Raw genomic sequence first — 22,939 nt, 5'->3', positions numbered from 1 at the left:
TAATGATCAACAATGAGTTAACAAGGTAAGAAACAGATTAATGTCAACATATAACATTATTTATACAAATCTCTGCTAGGTTTTACATTTTTAAATGATCACTCTCCAGCATTCCTAGGAATGCAAATGTCTCATCACTGGTGGGCTATTTTTAGAACAGGCCTGCGAGGGGCATCCATCAGTTGTAAATTTTCATTATTTGCATTGGAGATTGTTCCCAGGTGCGAATAGCGAGGGTTAATTGTATAGTGAGCAACACGGACTCCTTTATAGTGTTTTGCGAGTCGAACACATCTATTCAATAATGCTCCGCTAGTATCTCAAGAAGCGGTTTTGCCTGTAGGGACTTCGTGCTTGCGGTTGGATTGATCTCTTCCGAGTCAATATCCGCTCTGTCGACTAACCGCCGAGTGCCGTTGTGTAAACTTGTGTCGCAATTCGTGAAGCTTATCCAGGCATCCTGCGAGCAAACGCGTCAGGCCGACGCGTCAAGCTGTTTTCGAGGTCAAACACGTCGACTAGTAAAACAAACTGCGCTTCTCTAATCCCGTGCCCAACATATTTCACTTCAAAACGGCACATTTTCAACAGGATCCATCAGGCGACGATGAGTAATGCTGAAGAAATTCCCGCAGAACTTCACACTAAGAACTCTCCCGTTGACAGCCGCTTCCTCACCTCCCGTTGCCCTCGCAGCGTTTGGTTAACTTGGACTCGGCTGAGTGACTGAGGTTTACCCGCCTCAGCGGAAGCCGTTTGACCCATGAAGATTGTCTGTTCAAGAGTTATGGCCAGCACTGAACATTTTTCTTAGTTACTGTACTTAAAGTTCGTGTGAAGTGAAAATAAGCATGTCATGTAAATTTGACACCACAGAAGACTGTTGTTCACAACCCTGTCAAATTTGAAAAACTAAAAAAGTCACCAAGTATGTAAAATGACGCTTTGAAAATCCGCTGTCTTCGCTCTCAGATGCCGTGCGCTTGTCCGATGAATGCGTAAAACCCCGCTGAAAAATTTATTCTACTTTGTCTCGCAACTTTCTCATGCCTAAACATATTTGAGCCATTAAAAAGGCTCCGGTGCCTGGAATAAATCCCACCGGGTGTTCGCTGGGCGTTCCATGCCGCGACGAGTGGCGCTAGCTACTAGCTAGCTTGCAAGCTAACAAGCTTCCAGTGTTTCTGTCGGCCGGCGGATTCCTCTGCGGTGTCACTTTCTTGTTTGGGTGTTCAGTAGATTGCCGCACCCAGGGAAGACTTTTGGCATAGCGAGCTAGCTAACAACATTGTAGTGGTAGAAATGGGCCTAGTAATAATAAGTAAGTAGCTCGCAATTGCGTCAGACAACCTCTGGTGCAAACAAAGGCGCTAAAGTTCTTATACAGTGGGAGAGCGGCGACTCATGTCGGACACCCAAGTGCGTCACTGGGCGCCGTTTAAGCCATGCTAAATAAAGTTGTTTTTTTTAAATTAAAATTAAACAAAAACAAAAAAATCATAATAATCTGGAAAACTGTGTACAGTTTAATGCTGTACCTCCACAATTCAGTACTACATAGTGTAGTTCTCAGTCTTTGCATGTTTCCAGCAATTATCTTCAATCATGGATAATGTATTTAGAAATAAATCTCTGGTCACTTTAAGTTTATTTGCAGCCTATAGCCGTTAAGTGAGGTACGGTGGCCCTGAGTCTCAAAGGGCTTCAACAGGATCGCAGCTGACAAAAATCAAGATCCTGATAAAGCCTGTTAAACTTACATGGATTCAAGAAGAAATTTGACTTTTTGCCTCTCGAAAGCCGACAGCTTGGTTTGATGACCGACGTGTCCAACAACATCCTGGACCGTACACACATCTTTCATTACAGCAGTCGTTTGCAGTCTTGGGAAACACTTGATTGAAAACTACTGAGGGTGGGCCGCACAGCGGCGGAATCATCTTGACGTGGTGTGATCGCCGCCGAAGGCCAGAATGTTTGCTGTTCCAGTAAAATGTTTTTCATCTCAGCAAAGCCTCCTGGACACCTCTCGGTTGCACAAGCTGCCGATGCAGAAACCCGACACATTATCAACTTTTATTAAGTTAACTTTTGGCAGACTGGAGAATTCTTTTCGGAGAATATTTTATGATCGATCCGGTTTCATGTGGGTGTCATTGTATTTGTGACGTACTCGCTTTCATGAGATAAATACCTCTGGCAACGCATGCATTTGGACAATATCGGGACATGCAGATGATACGCTATTAAAGACAATCCTGGTGCTACAAAGCCTCATTCCACTTCAAAGAGTTATTGTAAAAACAAGAAGTATGTTAGCGTATCGGTACATGCTGCTACCTGTCATGTAGCAGCCCATGTTCAATTAGTGGCCAGTGTGCCACCGGAAGCCAGATAAATGGCAGGAATGTGTCAGAAAGCACATCCGACAAAAACTAAACAAACAAGTGGCTCATACAAAAAAAGCTCAAATCTCAACCAACCAATCTTCTTCAAACTTGAAGGTTTTCTTTCAGACACAAGCTCCAAGCTCCGATACAGTAGATCAGAATTCTCTTGTGATCATCAGACTTTTAGGAAATATTCTTACAAGGATGAGACAGATTTTAAAGGATTTATACTCCTTATAAAAACGTTGAGATATTTGGCTTCCAAGTGAAATTTCAGGAAGAATTCAAACTGTTCAGTTTCAGTAGTACACAACTTGCTGTTCTCTAAAGTGTTGGAGCCATGAATGGACCCATACATTTCTTGGTTCAATTAGAATTGCGATGTAAAGAGCCCTCTTCGTCGTGCTATTCATATTTTGACATCACAAGACGACACCTAACAATTGATCAACAGTATCTCACCATCAAACAGGATGTTCTCAGTGGCCACTAAGCTCAGAAAGTCATTAGCAGGTTGTAACAGAGATACAGAGAGACTGGAAGAGTCACAGAAAGGTATAGAAGCGGACGTCTGGTGAAATAGGAATTTAGCTGTGCAGCTCCTTGAGAAGGGCAAATTGTGCAAAAAAGACTAAAACCAATTACCTGGAAGGCGAATATCCCAAATGTTTTGTGTGTAGTATCTGACCAAACATGTCTGTGGTGGTCCAATGTCCCCCCAGAGTCTGACCAACAAGCTTTGGGAACGAGGCTCTTTGCGGCATAACATGCCTCCTCCCACTCCTCTCACTTGCGTTCCCACGTTGGGACAAAGGAGGCCCGCGAGCATTTATTGTGGTCAGTGTGTCAGTTCTATAAATATTATGTCAAGGCCGAGAGCTTTTGCAGCGATATGAGGAGCTGGTTTTCTGATGGGCGGCGAGCCTGTGGGACGCGTGCACCTGGAGCTCCGAGCGCCTCTGATGACATTTACAGCGAGCGCGGTGGACGTGATGCGTCGGTTGGGAGTAGATTGCGCTTGACGTCTCCTGCGCCGCGGTCGGGGAAGGGTCACTGGGAGTTTGCAGAGTTGCGTGTACGTTAACGCGGGACAGATGCTTTGTCAGCGTCACCACTCTGTAGTCTTAAGTTTCTTGGGGGGGGGGGGCTCTCTCCATTCTGGCCCGAGCAAGCAACGGCATGGGCATGTTTGTTCTCTCTGGGAAAACAGGGCTTGGGAATGACATAATGACCACCCGCTCGGGATGATGTCGTGAAATGTGATATGGACTCTGCTCCCAAAGAACGCCAGGAGACAAACTCGCCCTTTCAACAGTAGAGTTTGGTTTTGTGCTGGCTCGTTGTTTACTTGGAGATATTGAAACACTGATTAAAAATTGCATACATCTCATTTTCAGGGGCTGGACGGCTTTTACAGTAGGTTCCTAGTTTATGATGCAGTTTCTTATACGTTAGCAACATACTATGCAAAGTTCCGACTGAGCAAATTCAAGTTGCGCTGTATTCTATCACTTTCCAAATGTTTCCAAATAAAGACATAACAGTAACTAGAGGAATGAAAACACCTGTAGGACATAAATTCGAGATTAAATTAAAAAAATTGAGTGTCGACTTTTGCTGCCTCACGAGGGATAGTGATGCCTCTACTCGTTTTTTTTTTAACAATATTTGTTTTTTATTGCATAATTACATTTATGCAGTTAGACTCACAAGTTTAATCTGTTCCATGACCAAGCTTCTAACTCAATTTATTTAGTATTTTTCCCCATTGAAATGAAACTGAAATGCCACTAATTCATTGCAGCCCAGAGAAAAACATCACAGGAGTTGGGTTGGCCCTGCAGCAGCTCCCTGCGAGGGTCCTCATTTTGTATTTTTGTGTTGACTGTTCGTCCCATTCAACAAACTGAAAATGGCCGAAAGTGCATTGGCTGCTGTGGCTCTCCTTGCCCACATGAGAAGGCATTGCAGTACACTCCAGCGGTGGCATATCTGATGCTTGCTGGGACGCAAAAATAAAAATAATAACAACAACAATTGACCAGCAACGGAACTCAAAAGGCTTAAAAAATAAAAAATTCAAGTTCATTGTGCACCGTTAGTAACCTCGATACCCCGGATGTCGGGACCCTCATGAACCAAGGACCTCCCTATATTTGCCTCAAGGTCCAACATCAGTCACTGACACACATTCGTCATGTGACAGTAGGGGGAAAAAAAACAAAACAAGCAGGCCGCTTTTCAAATATATCTGCATTGACTTTATTCGTGTACTGCACAGTATTTCATTGCGCTATCATACTACATGACAATAATGGCGATTATTATTTACTACAAAAAAGGTTGCATAAATAATTTAAATGTGGAAATAATAAATATTCAGTTCACTCTTCTGTTTGTGGAAATTGGCCCCTTTTGCCGCCCACCGGCACTCGCTCACACCTGAATTCCCCCACCCACCCTCCTCCCCCTCCAGTCTGGCGAGGGGACCACTCAAGTATGATATGTACAATCAATGGCAAATGCTTTCCAGGTGCGCATTTTTAACAGTCCCAAAAATCTGCAAACATTGTCAGGATGCTTTCAAATCAGTGGGCAATGACAGGGGCGATGCTAAAGGGCCCCCCCCCCCGGCCACAAGAAAAAGGTGAAGCGTCTTCATGGTGCAGTTGTATTTACAGAATGGCAGGAGGAGGATCACTCTTCTTTTGGGTCCGTTTGTGGGCTCAGAGAATTCATAATTCCAAGTAATGCGGAAGAGGTGGCAGGCCTCTTTCCGAAGCTGTCAGCATCCTTTCATCGGAGCCCCATCCCCACCCCCCTGATCTGCCAGTGTCCCGTCTAGTCAGAAGCAGATGGATTACAGCCCCTTTGGTGCATCTTGTCGGCCTTAAATGTAGCAGGAGGAGCAAGCGTTGTATGTTTGTACAGATGGCTTTGAGGGCCCGGCGGGGAGGATGTTTGCTACGCTTGAGATGCCTTTGTATCAGGACAAGCGCCCGCTGCGACGTCTTCTCGTGGCGAGCCCCGCCATTTAAGGTTTGTCATGCAGAAAAGAAAACTGAGATTGGCTGAAAAACACTTCAAATCATTCCTGCTTATGAAGTCGCTCTGGAGTGAAATGTCTCTCACATGTCCTCTCCAACAGAGAGATCGTTCGGGTTGTTTGTGTGTTGTCGGGAGACTACCAGAAAGATTTAGTACGCGTTGTCTGTCAGCGGCATGTTGTTCTTGGTCCGGTCCTGGGACGAGCGCCCGTGCTTCTTGTTACGGGGCAACCGCGGGATCTCCTTGGCTTCGGATTGGTTGTGGTGTGGCCGGAAGCGCTTGCACTTGCAGGAGGTGACCATGCGGGTCTTGTAAGTCCGAGTGTTGCCGTCGGGACAGCGCAGCTGCACCCGGCGGGTCCGCGAGTGCGCCGGAATGCAGCGGTAGTCCGAGGCCCCGCCGCCACTCCTCCACCACTTCCCGCGGCCGATGGAGTTGGGCATGAGGTGTGAGGGCAGGCACTGGCCCGAGCACACCAGCTCTTTCACCAGCTTGGCGCTGCGACAGGATCCGTCTGTGATGTAGCGGGTGGAACGCAGCTCCCTGCAGCTCAGCTCCGAGGCGCCTGGGAGGCAAAAGCGGGATATTGCCGTTACGAGAAAAACACTGGAAGAATACAACGGTTAACTTCTTCATCACAGGCTGACCTGAGAGTCAATGACTCAACAGCACTTCGAAATTCCAACTATGGATCAACACGATGAATGGATATAAAGTGGTGGGAAGTACTGCATTACAAATGCTTTGTTACTGCATTCAAGCAGATTTTTCAGGTTTCTGTACTTTCTACTCCTTATTTTCGTGACTTTTTTCAACCTCCTCAGATGACGACAAAGACAACTACAGAACGGTAAAGTCAACCGCGGTTGAGATCTTGATTGATGAATTGAGATTTTGGGGTATTACAAGGCGGAAAAAAACAGGGACGGCATCGACGAGGAAGAACGTGAATGAGTCTTCTCCCACGGCAACCTTATTCATGAGAAGTGTTTGAAGTTGGCCCTGCATTGTGTATCGTGCCAGCCTAAAGACCAACAGCATAAAGTGTTCAAAGGTTCTACACCTAAAAACACCTGCAAGATGTCTTTTTTCAGTTATTCTCATTAGCTAATTTAGTTTTTTTTTTTGTTCTTCAGTTCATAACGTTAGCAAAGCAATGAGAATACATTTTGATGTCAAACAAGCCTGAGCCACTGCTAGCTAGCTTTTTTTCTTCTCAGTAAGCACTATGCAAGTGAATAAAAAAACAAACAAAAAAAAAACGTTTTGTGCTTAGATCATGTATTTCTTTATCAAAACGAGTTTTGTATATAATTTTCAGTGTTCGGCCATGACCAGTTAAACAGGCGTTGAATCAGCACTTCTACTTTTAACAGGTTTTTTTTTTTTTATTAACTATCTGTACATCTGCTTGACTATAGAGTGACTATAGAGTGCTACATCTTGAAGCATTTTAGACTTATAGGGATTTTAGGGATGGATTGTGCTGCCAAAATGGACAGCTAAAGAAATTAGAAGTAAACTAAATGAAGTGATTCTATAAAAACAATGAAGTACAGTTTCTGTTTAAAACAAAGACTGGGGCAGCAGGGTGATGGAATGAGGTTCCCCACCCAAAACGGCAAATTTAAGAATTTTTTTGGTCGCTTGTAAGCAGTTTTGCTCATAGTTGTCGACAAGAATCCATAGCCTGGACTCTAATTTGTTACAGTTGGCTTGCATATTTTAAGTCGAAAGGATAAGCTCAGAGCCTCAGCCTTTCCTGATTTGCCCCTCGGTTGCTTGCTACTGACTAAATCAGTGTGTAAATCATGGCACATATTTTGTATTAGGAAAATCTCACGGTACACCACCATACAAAAATGTCACAAAAAGTATATATACAGAAATAATGATAGATACACATATTACACAGGTAAATTGGACCGTTCTCCACCTCCTGAAAGAGCATTTAATTGTTCTGCAAGTCACTAAATGTCGCTGGCATAGATAGATGAACAAAGACACATTATTTGTAGAAGAAAATAATTTTGGGAACAATTAAGTGAAACTGGATAATTTTCCCCAGAACACCTGATGAGTTCTTGTAGCAGTTGGGAATCACGGCACTAAAGGACTGTTTAGGTTTTTTATTGAACTGAGCAAAATTGAGCCTTCTTTGGTATTTTCGGACCCTGCAAGGGACTGACAACCACTCCGTGGGGTACCCCGCCTGCTGTCAGCTGGGATAGGCTCCAGTTACCCATGACCCGCTGGATCAAAACCGGATGGAAGTACCGGAGTTTTTCCCATTTGAAATGGATTAATGCATAATTGTTGGTTAATGTTTCAAATGCCTGTCCTTAATTGCAATTAGGTCATCCAGTTACAGCACATTTTGCTTTTTTTACAATCAAAAAGCAACCATATTTAGTGACAGTGGAAGCCGTGGAGATGAGCATTTGTTAATTTAATTCCATCCGCGTTCCCCGGTGGTTCAGGCCTCTGTGCGCAGACGTCCAGCTGGCAGTCATCAGCTGATGCGGAGGAGCCAGTAAAGCGCTCCGTCAAACCTAATGGAGCTCTGAGCTACAGGGGAGGCCTGGCACACACAGTCACGCTGGGAACTCGGCAAAGTGCTGACGGAAGACGAAACGGCCGCCTCCTTAAGGCACCAAACAGACCTGAGGAAACAGCCATCTTAAATTTCGGCTGCATCTTTTTAGCGGACACATGCAAGAGCTATTGTGTTGGCTTTTTTTGTTTCATTTCTTTCTACTGGCGGCGTGTTGAAAGACCCGAACAAACAACGGGCGGCGGATCTGCTTTCCTGTGGGCCCGCTTCACAAAAAAGGGACCAACAAAAGGATTCATGAGAAGCGACTTCCGATTTATTCTCCCAGAGAAAACCCAATCCCGATGTTTTTCTGTGGCCGCAATACACAACGACGGCTTGCACGATCACTCCGAGGTTGGCTCGGCTTGTAGCCAAGAATTATTGGCGAATCGGGGACAACTGGTGGGGGGTAGTCTTGGCCGAACACCCGCCGCTGAGACCTCACTGGCGACAGAAAGCATTTCCATCTCTGTTCCCAAACGGTTAGCCGAATTGCTACCATACTTCTGACATAAATGAGCTTGGAGGCTCCACAATTTCAGGCTTATAAATCATATTAGCGATCTTTGCTGTTCCTCTCACGCAGTTGAGCTAGCATTAGCGGTAGCCACAGTTTTACTCACTCTGGTCAGATGACGTCACCGGAAAAATTACTCACGACACGCAGTTGGAGGCTTGCTGTATTAATTCATCTTTAATCTAGGCTTGCATTTATTTATTTATTTTTTAAATTAACAAAATAATTGCATTAAGTTTGGCAACACTGTGAGCTCATCTGGCAGTAGCTAGATTGGAGGCACATACTCTGGGAGTTGGAAAGGACGTCACGGTTCTGCCATTTTAAAGATGACACAGGTTTGTGTTTTATAGACTATCGCAATTTTCGCTTTCGATACTGTATCGTTACTGCCCGAATCAATACGTGTTCCCGTAGCTTTGCTAACATTGTCAACTCGCAACCGAAAAATGCTAAATTAGCTACTGATGACAACAAAAAAAGTGTTTTTGCAGAAGAGACAAATTCCTTTTTCGCCTGGTACAAGACAACGCATTCGTTGGAGTAATTCTTGTAGCTGGCAAGCAAACAATTCTCTTAAATAAGGCTACGAATGTTACTGCAGTCCCTGTTTTTTCCACCTTATAAGTCCGTGAGACCTCAATCAACCGATAAAGATCTCAATCGCGCCTGACTGTGCTCCTCTAATTGTGTCTTTTTTTTTTTGTCATGTCGTCATCTGCGGAGGTTGTTAAAAGCGACAAGCCTATTTTGACAAAGTAAGGAGTAGAAAGTACAAGATATATTTTTAAATGTATGGAGTAAAAAAAAGTCATCAGAAAAACAAATAAGTAGATGGCAGAAAAATCTACTTCAATACAGTAACAAAGTATTTGGAAAGCACACAGGCGAAGGAAGACCTCAAATCCGACACTCGCAGCTTGTACCTCTTTGCGTTTGGTACAAGCATTCATTTCTCTTCTCGGGCCACAGGTGGGAATCATTCTCAAAGGCAGCGTTGCGTTAAAAAAGCAATTTCCAAAGCCCCGTCATGGTTATTCGTAGCCAGAAGAAGGCTGGTGTTTTCTATTAGGGCCGACATGTTGCTGCAATCAGAGGCTTGCGTCCCTAAGCGGAGCTTGACTAATCGTGTCAAGCGAGACAAGCAATAAACTGATGAACAAATGAGGGGGTTCCGATGTCTCTGTCCATGCTCCACTTGCACCCGTGTCAGGAAAGAAACCGCAGGAATGTGTGTGTATGTGTGTGTGTGTGTGTGTGAGATTCCAAAGTCATCTAAAGCAAGCCAATTAAAAACCAAAAGAGAGAGGAATTGAAGTGAGATAATGAAGATACAGCTTTATTTGATAAACTGCTCAAGATTTTGGCATCCCGCTGAGAGGCAACATAAAAGTTGCCTTTTCAAGAACAAGGAAGCATTATGGAAAAGGCATCACCAATCTGCATTAGTAGAAAACGTAATTTTAAAAAATAATATGAAATGGCTACATTCTACTCTTAAATATTAAGGATTTTACTAAGGCTTGTAATACAATTTTACTGAAAATGTCCAATTTCCGACTATTTGAATTTGACTTCAGAGCATGTCATTCAACAATATTTCACGTTAGAAAACAAAAGAGGATTTCAGGTCTTTCCTGCCTTTTGCCTGTGAGCTCACTGTCAATCAAACACTTCGAATAAGTGCCCGGTTAATGGCACTTGTATGTAAACTGTACAAATTATGACAATCCAAATCAGCTACAAAGACAAATCTAAAGCTTAACTCAATGAATCCTTAAAGGTTATTTAATTATCTATATTTTAAGACATTGTGTCTATGTTACTCCCTCACGAAAACAAAAAGAAAGAAAATGGTGCTGAAATGAGGAATATACACCTTAATTTAAGCAAATATTGTCTTCCAATGAACAGGAAAATGGCAATTGCACAAATGTTTTTTAAAAAAGGTAAACAGCTATTTTTTTAAATAACAGATGTCTTAATACTGTTGTATTCATAGATCATACACATAGAATTATGGTATTTGTTATTTTCAGGTAAACTTACTCATAAGCAGTAAAACAAAAAGAATCTCAATACCTGAAGAGAACTGCCTGTTAAGAGGAAATATCCTGACAGACAAATAAGCACATTATGCCTTGATTTGAGATATTTAATCTTGGTTAGATTTTGTTTTTTTGCAAAGCACTTGATGTAAAACAAGCAAATTCTGGCAATCCAAATCAGTTGTCTGTGCATGATCTGTATTTCTAAGATAAATGAAGAGTTTCACTGAAATGATTGTTCCAGGTTAACACATTTAGATTTCAGGACATTAGGTCTGTCATGTTTCCATCACCAATTTCATATTTTAAGCACAGCATGATAAAGAGAGCACTTACTGTAGGAGACTGAGTTGCTTGCTCTTCCACCTGTTTTGGCCCTGTTGTTGTTGTTGTTGTTATTATTCATCGTGTTGTTATTGCGGTCGCTGTTGTGCGTGTATTCCGGTACGTGCTCCGTGCCGTCGTTGGACACCTGCCTCCGAGCCTTGCCGGCGGCTGCGGAGGCGCAGCAGCATCCGCGGAGCAGCAGGAGGCTGAGGAGCAGCGGGGGAGCAGCGTGCATGCTGCAGCCAGGAGGACGACAGTGAAGTGGGGCAAGTGGGGGAGGTGGTGGTTGTCGGATGGGTGGGTGGGCTTCTTGTGGAGGGCCAAGAGACTCGCTCACGCTTTTTAAAGTCTCTGGCGGGAGGCTGCCAATTAGGCGGTGACGTAGATAGAGAGGGAGGGCCTGAAGCTCAGCCTCAGACTTCATGATGTTGAATGTTTTTCCTTTTGGTGGTCCACGCTGTTGCGTCATCGCATCAAAGTCCATCAAAGTCTGGGCACAGCGGCTCTTCTTCTGGTCTCTCTTTTCTTTTCTTTTCTTTGACATCTGAAGAGGAAACAACGTGTGTACTTGGACCATTGTAAATGTTTGATGGCCTACACACCATCAGAAGCACAGATTATCATGTTAAAGGGAATTCCGGTTTACAATTTAAAAAGACAAAACATTTTGTCATATTTGTTCAAACCGAATATGCCCTGGCAGTAATACATGGGTAAAATGATCTATGAAAAATAATCAACCCTCTCTGGCTCCAAATTGTGTCTCTAATTCTATTTGGAAGTAACCACTATGCCCGAGCAGATTTGCTGAAACTGTGGCAGAATATCCACCTCTGGGAAGAAGAAAAAAAAAATGCTCATCCCTCGTTTGCTAACAAGTGGGCATAAGGCTAACAAACTCGAAGCAGTGGGAAGGGAGCTCACGCAGCTGACAGGATTCAAAGGAAACGCGGAATTCCCAACATTTTCTGCACAACAGGTCGTTTCATCACTTTTGGAGGATTTGTAATTGATTGTACATTCCAAAAAAATGTAAACGTCAAACTGCTAACATTTTGTGCTATAGTAACACTATTACGAACACGTCACGCTACAGCAGCAACGTTGGCTAATGTTGGCTCGCGTACATCTTGTTTATACTAGCTTAGCATTGCTAGCGCTGCTATTTTGTTGAAGCTGGATTATCTCTGTGACTATCCCCACTATGTACTTTCCTCAGTGCATGCCGTTATGGATGGCCATGTTTGAAAATTACACTTGTGTACCTTGGTGAGGGATGCGGCTTTTGTCAGGGATTAGTGAGGCTACATTCAAATCTTGCTAGCATTTTTCACACGGCAAACTCCCTGTTTAAACTATATTAGCAATGTGGCTGTTTTTTAAACCAATGAGATTTTAAATTTGTCCTTGTCCGGCCTCGACGACATCAGTCGTTTTTGATCTGTTAATAGGTTGGTCAGACCAAAACTAATAATAAGCATTTCTGGTGAGTGTCTTGTGTTTTGTTTACATTTTTGTCATGTTATCCTATTTTGATTCCGAACAGGTCCACATGATGCGCGTGGTTTTTGTATAATATTGGTTTCTATGATAGTGGCGGTATTAAGAGGTAGGTTGAGTCCCCACTGAAAACCCAGGTACTAAACGCGCAGCCCGCCACTGATCATGGATCTGTTTCAAATTAGACCTTGTTGACGGAGAGCCTCTCGGCATCCTCAACATGTCAGCACTTTGACGAGCGCTGACAGATGGAGGCTCCTCGGAGGAAAGGGAAGCATTCCAAATTAAGATCGGACTCGGGTTAACATCAGGAGGACATTTCGGCCTCCTCGCATTCACCCCCGGAGACGCGGCCGTCCCTCTCCCCTCAGTCTTTTTTTTTGTTCAATTTTGCTCCCTATGAGCTCAGCACGATAACTGCTGCCCTCTCTTTGGTCCAAGTGACTTTTTTAGTCATAGTTCGGCTTTTTATCACATTCGATCTGAGTGCAAAACAAGGTCAATGACCTGTGGATTAAGGCGTTTGACGTATACATGTATATTAACTGTGATAACACTGCCTCCTAGAGGGAGAAGGGGAAAGGGCAATGTCCAAGGCAGATATTCCATCCATCCATCCATCCATCCATCCATTTTCTGAACCTACTGCACGCCAAACAAAAATGTCACCAAAAGTATGTATATTGAAATGAGAACTTCCATCATTTAGTCCTCATTCACTGAGAAATTAAGAAAATGGGGCAACAGTGATGCCTTGACTTATGAGTTTAGTTGATTGCTTGACGACGTTCATGTCTCAACACACTTCATCTTTCCCTAATGAAAAAGGCCATTATGCTGTTCCAGCACCCCAAAAACAAAAACGTCTGTAACATGTTTTTTTCCATCTTAAAAATAGCACTCTACAGTGCTACATTTAATTAAAGCATACACTAATAGCATACTGTAAAAGAATGTAAAGAGTACAGCAGTTTGTGCATTGTGATATTTCAGTGGGCATTGTGCTGCTCAATCTGGTGTGCGTGCCTTGGCCACAAGTGGCAGTAGAATACATAGACACACAGACACAGATGGATTTGCGAGTCTCATCAGAAGAGTAGAAGCTTTTCCTCTAACTGAACACACAAAAAAATCCACATTTTATTCACTTTTCACTTCCTTTAGTGATTGAATGTGTCCCAATATTTGTGTCCATTCAGAGTTTCTATTAGGGCAGTGGTTCTCAACTCGACACGCAGGGATTCACATTTTCCTATTGTTGTTAAGTCGTGACCCACTTTTATCTAATTTAAGAAAAATTAATAAAACATAGTTCAAAAATAGTCTTTGAAATGTATTTCATATTTTTAAACACTGCACAGTGCACTATGCTACCATGTTCAAAGTACCTTTCAGGGCACCTTATGATGAAAGCGAGAATGAACATAACTGCATTTCACTTGTATCTTGGCATTAATCTCTTCTTTTTTAAGTCCCTTACCAAATATGTACAAATGTGTGTACTATTACACTAATAACCTTTCTAATATGCCTGTGAACATGTTATTTGCCAAATAAAAGACACGTCCGACGTGGGATGCATGTTAAATACTTGACTGTACAGAAAGCCTTCAGTTTACAACAGACTTCCACTCTGACAAATTTGTACACAAGTTGGGACATGTCAGAATCCTACACTAACCTATGTTGACACAGTCTTCAAGTCATAATTACATTACAATGAAAAAATCGTGTGTTGGTACGTGAACCAAGGACCCTGAGTAATTCTTTACTACCTAGTGTCCACGACACAACCGTAATGAATCCGCAGTCAACTTTCAGGTCCCAACCCACCAGCTGAGAATCACTGTTCCAGGGAATTCACCTATTAACGTTTTATGTGCTGTTTCTATAACGCTCTAAGATACCACAAGATGACACCAAAGCCCTGAAAGTATTAATTGGTGTCAAGGAAGACCAACTTCTAGTATAAGACCAACTACTAGTATATCAGTTTTACCCACTGAAATGATTTTAAATGCCATTAATCTGTTCCAGCCCTGGTGTGTTATGGGTTCAGATCATTTTTGTCTTGATGCGTCGTGGTCGTCAAGTCGATCCACTGGCGTGAGTGATTTACATCAACATTCTGCAAGAGTGGAAAATGTTCCCCAGTTTCTCCTCGTAAAAACACATCAAGTCGCTGCGCTTCAAGCAGCGCCCGTGTTGGCTCAAGTCGCATATCGCACATCCAGTGGCTTATGCTGGTATGCGGCGCAAACATAAGCTGGGTGTCAATCAAGCTGCAATCTACGCAGTATTAGCCTTGTTGTTGCACCGACATGTGGCAGCAATCGGCACACAGAACCACAATAAACACTAGCAACGAGCGGTCCAACATACGCGCGGTCCTCAGATATGAGAAACACGCTGGATGTGAATGTACAGTCATGTTCCCATACCAGCCAGACTTGGTCCTTCTCGCAAACTGCACTTCACTCGGACATGCACTTATCAGTTGTGACGGCAAAATCTCAAGTTAAAGTGCTGACATATGGCAGCCCTTTCCCAGGCATTATGTACTAAAATCTGCATTTTCACAGGACAATCTAGCACATGCTGCCACTTAGAAAAGTAAAGGTCTGAATTTCACAAATATTACTTATCTTCCTATCTTTTAATTGACCTTGTTTTAAACACCAAGAGCTGTTAGGTTCTTATCCCGACTGTTTATCTGCTGGCTGTAGCCCCAGTTTTTTGGTTCTTTGACATGGAACCAGGTCAGTGGAAGTTGAGTGCCTGCTACGGGGCAGCCGAGGCACAATAAGCCCAAAATGGGATGCTCGTAGCACGCTGATCTTTTACGACCCTTGCGGCAGTAAATCACCACATCTTCATTGTTTGTCTGCAGACTATTCAGATAATCTTCAGAATTGATAGTGCTTCCATTGAAGCTGCCAAGTAGGAAGTTGGCCTGCGGGAGCGAGGCTGGCTGGACCTCAGACACTAAATGGCGCTCTTTCCAAACAACCCTGAGGCCTTTGCTTGTTGGACATGTGCTGTTCTTATGAAGGAGAGTCAACTAAACGTGCCCAGAACATTGATCTGAAGCTCCCAAAATTATTTTTTCTTAGGGTTTCTGGTTACCAGGTCTTAACTTACTGATGGAAGCCTGTGACACTAGGCCCCACTTTCAAAGAGCCAGCGTTGTTTGTTCCAAGGTTGGACAATACCCAAACTTATGTTCCAGTGCTTGTATGCCACTTGGTTGTTTCATACTCAAAACACTTGCACACGCCATCAACTATTTTCCAGAGGGGAGGGACTCGAGTCATATGACTTGACTTGCGTCAGACTTACGTCGCCAATTGTAGGACTTGGGACTTGGCTAAAACATAAAACTCAAACGGACTTTGATTTAGTATTCTTGAGACATGACTTGACTTACAGGACTTGAAAAGTCTTGGTTGTTTACATTTCGGTAACGTAATAACATTCATATTTGAACGTTTTCAGAAAAGAAGACGAAAGCATTTTTAGCATACAGTACATTGGTATTTTTTATTGATTTGATTATTTTTATTGATTGATTACATGCTCTGAAGTCAAGTCTGATTACTTTGGGAATTATACTGTTAGGCTAACAATTTGAAGATCTGCATTTTCAAGGTATTTCAAAAACAAAACGGATGTCAAAGTAAGTGATTTTTTTTGTGTAGTGTGCACAAACCTGGTAACCCACACAAGTATGCTATAATGTGGAGTACAAAAGCTACATCATGAAACTAGTAGAATGGAGGGCACGCCAAAGATTATTAAATTTGGATTGAATTATTATGGACTGGATAAAATCAGGAAAAAGAGAATTACTTTTTTTTTTTTCTCCATTAAACCCTGACTGTGGGTTGTGTGCAATAGTGACATGAATAATCACCACAATGAACAAACACATTGATTTGACACTGTTGCCATTTAGTTACTGTAATTCAAGTTTGCAGTAATTAAAAACCTGATGAAATGTCGAACAGTGGACTTATCCAGGGTTTATAGTGTACTTAACAAGCTGAGTTAAATGAGTAGTAGAGTAAATAGAGTTTACTTATCTAGATTTACAGTGTATTTAAGTTAAATCAGTGGGTGGGTAATGATTGTGCAATTTTAAGGCAACGGGTTACCTGAGGTTTTTTTTTATTTTTTTTTTTGAGTAAACTCTACTTATCTGGGTTTATAGTGTGGGAATTTTTGACCATTCTTCCAGAAGAGCATTTGTGAGGTTACACAGTGACGTTTTTTAACGAGAAGGCCTGACTCTCAGTCGCCGCTCTAATTCATACCAAAGATGTTCTATTTGTTGAGGTCAGGACTCTGTGTACGCCAGTCAATTTCATCCAATCCAAACTCTCTCATCCATGTCTTTATGGACCTTGTTTTGTGCACTGGTCCACAGCCATGTTAGAAATGGAAGAAATGTTTCCAGAAAGTTGGGAGCATGGAATTGTGCAAAAAAAAAATTGTCTCCTTAGTTCCATTGAAAGGAACTCTGAAGGACTCAGCATACTAAGAGCTTTTTTGACAATTAATTGCTCACAACTTTGTGGGAACAGTTTTGGGATGGCCCCTTCCTGTTCCAACAAAGTAAGGTCCATAAAGACATGGATGAGTGAGTTCGGTGTGGATGAACTTGACTGCCCTGCACAGAGTACTGACACCAACCTGATAGGACACCTTTAGGATGGGATGTGCGAACTGAGAGCCAGACCTTCTCGTCCACCATCACTGTGACCCAACAAATGCGCTTCTGGAAGAATGGTAAAAAGTTCCCTACACACACTCCTGAACTTTGTGGAAAGTCTTTTCAGAAGAGTTAACGCTGTTATAGCTGTAAAAGGTGGAATGTCACTCTAGATCAAACGTGAGTCAAGGCAGGTGAGTGAATACTTTAGGCAATATAGTGCATGATGGCGAATGTGTGAATAGATGTCGTTACTGAGCAAGATTGCATTCTCCAGTAACTTGGGACTCGCATAAACATGAAGGTTGACACTGGAGACATTCATACTGTATGACTTGCACATATGTGACTTCTCTCATTTCCCAGAATCTCCATTTTGTGCTCCCTGGTGCTATGCTACAAGATCTTCGCAAATTAGTCACTTGTCCTTTGACAGCAGTTCCTACTTTCAAAGTTCCAAAAGTATCAAGCCAGAGACTAGTTCTGTCATACCTGGTCTTATGTTCCCAGAATCCTCTACTTCCAGTGTTGCATGTTACCAGATCCGCTCTGTTCTTGTAGAGGTAGGTGTTTAATGACCAAAGGTACAGTATTTGCTGACATAATCTAGAGCTTAAAACCAACATCACTTGTGTATATACATTTTTTAATGGATGATTTAGGGCCACTGCGACAGATGCAGGTAGGTCTTGCATTCCCATTGAATGGCACATCTCCCAGGATAGTACGAAAGAGGTGTTAATTGAGCATGTAAGTACAAACAGACTATCGGCAACGGTATGTGTGGTTATTTTCAACTTGTTTTTTTTCCCAGAACAAGATCAATACGTCAAGCAAACCAGCATGTGAGAATAATCTAGACGCCGCAGTGTTTAAGTCAGCGGAAGCTAATGACAAGCAGAATGTCTCCGTGGCAGCAGCGTGCTGTCCATTGTGAGGCCACCCACGGTATAGCTTCCACTTCGCGGACACAGAAACCTTGCTCACTTGCACCTTTTGCAAAGTATGACGGCACCTTTGGACAGAAGCCAACACGTGACATGACCATGCCCTGCCGCCTTAGCAGACAACGGCACCACAGCGATGTCACGATGTGCTACAAGTGTACAGAGGAGCAATTTGTAAACTACAGTGTTGGGTACAGAGCCCTGCTACGAATAGAAAAAAAAGTACATTGGTGCCTTGAGATACAAGTGACAGACTTCAGAGTTTTTTGAGATACAATTGCCAATAGATGCCAAAAGATGGCTGAAAATGACTTTTATTCTATTAGAGACGGCTATGGCTTGACTAAATACAATAGAGTTTGATCATTAATCGACCAATACATAACCAAAGACGTCCACGTCGATGCCTTTCTTCGACTCTTCCAGTCTGTGTTGCAACCTTCTGTTGACACTCTGTGACACTATGTAGCCACTTCCCTCTGAAAACATCCTATTTGAAGCCTCGCAATGGGATTATCATGTCAAAATGTGAGCAGCACGGAAGAGGACTGTAGGAGTCACAGAAAGGGATAGATGTGAACAACTTTGGAAATGTATGAATGCCGTTCAGCTCCTTGTTAGAGAACAGCAAGATGTGCATATATTATTGAAACAAACGGCTGTTTGCATTCAAAAGTTTACGAAGGTCAAGTTAAGTTCATCTGTAAAGGTCATAGTGCATTTTAGCTTCATCCTGAAATTTCACCAAAAAGCTCCGGCGGAGTATGCAAAACATTTTGTGAGTAGATGCATCCTTATCAAGTGAACTTTGCCATTCAGACAACCAGAATATAAGGACACTTCAGTTTTGTTTTTTTTATTTGGACTATGGGCTGAATTCGACTTGGCTCTCAAAGTCAGACGTGTGTATGTGTGGCGCCGCACTGTGAGCATTTCAAACACTTTGTGTAACTAGCATTGTTCCGTGTCAGAGGTGTGCCGGTGCAGCTGGCAACATCTGGTTGCACAACAGGATGATCATGTGCAGCCTTTAGCAATTAGCGAGGCAGCTAAAAGGTATGTTTGAAAACTGCAAACGCCAGGTCTGCTTTTTAACAACGCCACCTGACTTTTTACCCTCCGCCGCTAGTCAACGTCAACACGTGGCACGCTCTCACGAGTATTTAGCAGAAGGTTGAACGAAAAGGTGGATTCAGAACGGGACTCCTTTGACCAGGGTTTATTGTTCTCCGGTTCTAATGAATTTAAGTCCTCTATTAACAAATTTGCATGTTTTAAGCGCAACTATTTTCAGCCGCATGACGATCAAAGTGCTTCTACAAGCTGTTCCACTCTCAGAAACTTGCAGTCTTGACAAATGCCAAAATAGTGTCTGCAGCGACCACTCTCCACTAAAAATGCTATGTTGCCACATTAACACTATTCGGTAGTATAGTGATCGTTTGCTATTTGTGGGGTGTTCAAATAGTGAAGATTTGCATAAATATATGACAAACCATGATCCCAGAACACTGAAATATCATTCCAAACTCTTCTTGATTGTCCTTCAAAATAAATGGCTTGATGATGAATTGATTCTGAAAAGATACACCAAAGATACAGTGAAGACTCTCCGTAACTTCCACTAACAACACAGGCTAAACTTAGCTCCTCTCTGATTTAGAGTTAGGGATCTTTGTCTCTCAGTTGAGCTGTATAATTTAACAATACTTCCTTGACACCAATTACTATTTCCCTATTAGCACAGGCGTTGGCACAATCTTGTGGGATCTTTTGCCTTTTAAAGAAAGAGCATCAAATTACTTTTCATTTAATGAATGATTAACTATGTAATTACTTGCTGGATATGTTGTTTGTCTTGTCAGAGACAGAACAGCAGTGGGTTTTAAATTTACGATTGATTTTCAAACTGACAAGCGAGCGTGTTGGACGTGATGATGTGGTTTTTATAGTTACACTGGCAGCGATCGCGGAGCATCCACATGTGGCGCAGTAAAAAACAGCACATGGATGAAACGAGCAACACTGCGGGCAAAACCACTTGGAAGAGGATCTGAGGAGATGGATCGTCCACCTCCTCCGCCTCCATGTTTCCTGATAAAGCAGCGCTGCGCCACAGATGTGCTGCGACGTGGGCCTCGGAGCATCACTCGCTTTGTAGACGAGCAAACCGAAAAAGGCAACCTTTGGAGGCGGGACGTCACGAGGCCTGCCAAGAATACTCTCAGCAGTGACTGACGAAAACGTCAACTGCAAAAGGGCCAGAAATACCTGCGAGTGATTACATGTGCTGTTTCTGACTCATGAATCATTTCCTCCATAAACAAGCATCCAACATCAGGTGATGTGAGTTTAGCGGATATGAGCAAACGAGCACATGACTCACGAAAATAAACACGTTTCCAGGCATTTGAGGTATTCGATCCAAACAACTAAATATGTATTGACACCAGCTCGTGTTTTTTCAAGCGAACTGTAGGATGTAGTTAGTCAGCTCTGATTTTGGCTTGAACTGTAAACATTTCCATCCACAAGCAAACACATAGTTGGAATACATGTCACTCCATCACACTGATGAGACTGGAGAGCTGCTTTGGAAAAAAAGGGGCAGTGAGGGACCCATATAACCCACACGTTGTTTCTCGCCGTGCTTCCTGCTCTGTGCCTGGCATGTTTCTCCATCGGACCCCCCTGGATGCAGTTGTAGGTACCAGAGCCAGCGGGGTATCCTCGGATTTTCAAACCTAAACAGATCATTTAAAACAATTTACGAGCTGCAGAATTAATGGAAATTTGAGTTTGAATTCAGGTTTCAGAGTTTGCGGTGACCCCTGAGGGTCCACACAGCTGCTCTGTTACAACTACATTGTATAGCAAGAATGGAAGGGGGGGGGGGGGGGGCATAGAAGATCTGGCTTTCGGACTGGAGCCCCCCTCACAGTCATGTGAACCACTTTTAGTCTTTGAAAGCCACGGATATCAAGTCATAATTTCTTATTTGATTACAGCATGTGATGTCATTTCTTGTCTCTTCTAGCCATCAATTGCCCTCAATTTGGGCGTAAAAAGTGTGGCCCCACCTTGTGGTAGACTGCTGCAATTTGCCCTATGGCATAAAAAGCAACATCCACTTTTCCAACATACCAGGACACCAAAAACAACACATTTGACACTAATATTTATGCCATTATTATTAATAAATATATTTTACTCCACGCTGCACAATGGCCTACTGCTTAGCACAAATGCCTCACAGACCTGGGTTCAGTGTCTGGGTTCGGCTCCGGCCTTCCTCTGTGAAGTTTGCATGTTGCATGTGTTCTTACATGTTAGGTTCATTGAAAACTCTAAACACGCTCTTAGGTGTAAAGGTGGGTGTGAATTGTTGTTTGTCTACATGTGCCCGACAATTGGTTGGCGACCAGTGCAGAGTGTACCTGGCCTCCAACTCATCCTGAGGAGGATAAACAGTATAGAAAATGGATAGATATTTTACTGCTACAGTACTTTTAATTCTCTTGACTGAAGCTAAATGATTCGTGCGATTTCTCAGTTGTTGTTTTTTTAAAGTAGAGCGTAACTAATGACTTCCAAAACAGAATCAAATAGTTACTCCTTGTACTATTTAATAAATAATTGTCAAACAAATGAAAAATTTAATGTTTTTTTTTTTTTTAAAGTTTAAAAAGGCTTACTTTAACCAGCAACCTGTGGCGGGTTTTGCGCCTGTCTGTGGCGCAAACCTTGGACCAGCTGCGTCCTTTTTTAGCTAACCGGCTGGCTAGCTAACCAGTGCTAGCCAGCTGGCTTGGTGGCGCCGGCTAGCTAGCCCTGGCTAACCCTGGCTAGCTAGCCCTGGCCACCAAGCCGGCTGGCTAACCCTGGCTAGCTAGCCCTGGCCACCAAGCCGGCTGGCTAGCTATCCCTGGCCACCAAGCCGGCTGGCTAGCCCTGGCTAGCTCGCCAACACCACCAAGCCGGCCATCTGCCATGCTGTGTTGCATAAACTTACTCCCATTCATTCTGCTGCAGTCGCAGTTCACGTCAGTGATGGCTCCTCCCATCGGTTGTGGTGCTCCCTTGAATACCTGTGCATGTCCTCGGGCAAGGCTATCGGACACCTCCTTCTGCGGAGATCTAGTTTTGTTTTTACTTTATGCGGAGATCGCAGTGGAGCTATAATGCATACTTAATAATAATGCATTTGACTTATATAGCACTTTTCAAGTGACTCAAAGTCGCTTTACAATTGCATACATTTATTCACTCCAGTCACACTCTAGTAGTGGTAAGCTACATGTGCAGAAACTATGCGAAGGAAGTCCAAATGGTGTCAGCCATGAACAAAGGCTAAACATTGTAAAATATTTTGTATTATTTGGAAGTAAATGCGGCGTATGTTATTCTTTGAGATTCGAATCCAAAAATTCTGATTCAGCATTTTTTTTTTTTTCCAGTGGACTCGAATGCTAATTCAAGTCCCCACCGATTCGTACATAGCCTTATTAAAAACATGCATTTTAAAAAACTATTGAATTAAAACAAATGACATTTCCATTAAGAACTAAATGAACACTGATGAAAATACTATTTTTGTTCCTATTTTTAATTGATAAACTGTAAACACCAAAATGAGGGTTGTACTTTGTTATATTTCTTTTTGCAAATTTTGTAACCAACAAATCACAGCAAAAAGAGAAGCATGATAAGTCAGTAGTTTATTTTTTTTTACAAAGTTGTCCAAGATAAGAATAAACAAAAACAATCTTAAATCAAGTGCACTTCAACAAAGCCTTGCCTTCCCGCCGTGTGAGGTGAAATAGACAAACTGAACGACACGCTGTAAGGCTTCAGG

The 22,939-nt window shown here is 42.8% G+C and overlaps 1 protein-coding gene across 2 annotated transcripts in view; it reads right to left on the bottom strand.

The window, feature by feature from the left end:
- Window positions 1-4,628: 4,628 nt before the first annotated feature.
- The window catches only part of dusp3a (dual specificity phosphatase 3a), a 28,348-nt gene continuing 10,037 nt past the window's right edge, over window positions 4,629-22,939 (bottom strand). For both annotated transcript variants that reach the window (XM_061756070.1, XM_061756071.1), the window contains 2 exons: window positions 10,936-11,470; window positions 4,629-6,003 (listed from right to left, as the gene is read on the bottom strand). In XM_061756070.1, coding sequence (XP_061612054.1) covers window positions 5,588-6,003; window positions 10,936-11,470 — 951 coding nt within the window. In that variant the 3' untranslated portion in view covers window positions 4,629-5,587. The remainder of the gene's footprint in view (window positions 6,004-10,935; window positions 11,471-22,939) is intronic.

Source organism: Phyllopteryx taeniolatus, chromosome 19, assembly GCF_024500385.1.
Source record: "Phyllopteryx taeniolatus isolate TA_2022b chromosome 19, UOR_Ptae_1.2, whole genome shotgun sequence".
Classification (NCBI taxonomy): Eukaryota; Metazoa; Chordata; class Actinopteri; order Syngnathiformes; family Syngnathidae; genus Phyllopteryx; species Phyllopteryx taeniolatus.
This window is presented reverse-complemented; position numbering and strand designations above follow the sequence as displayed.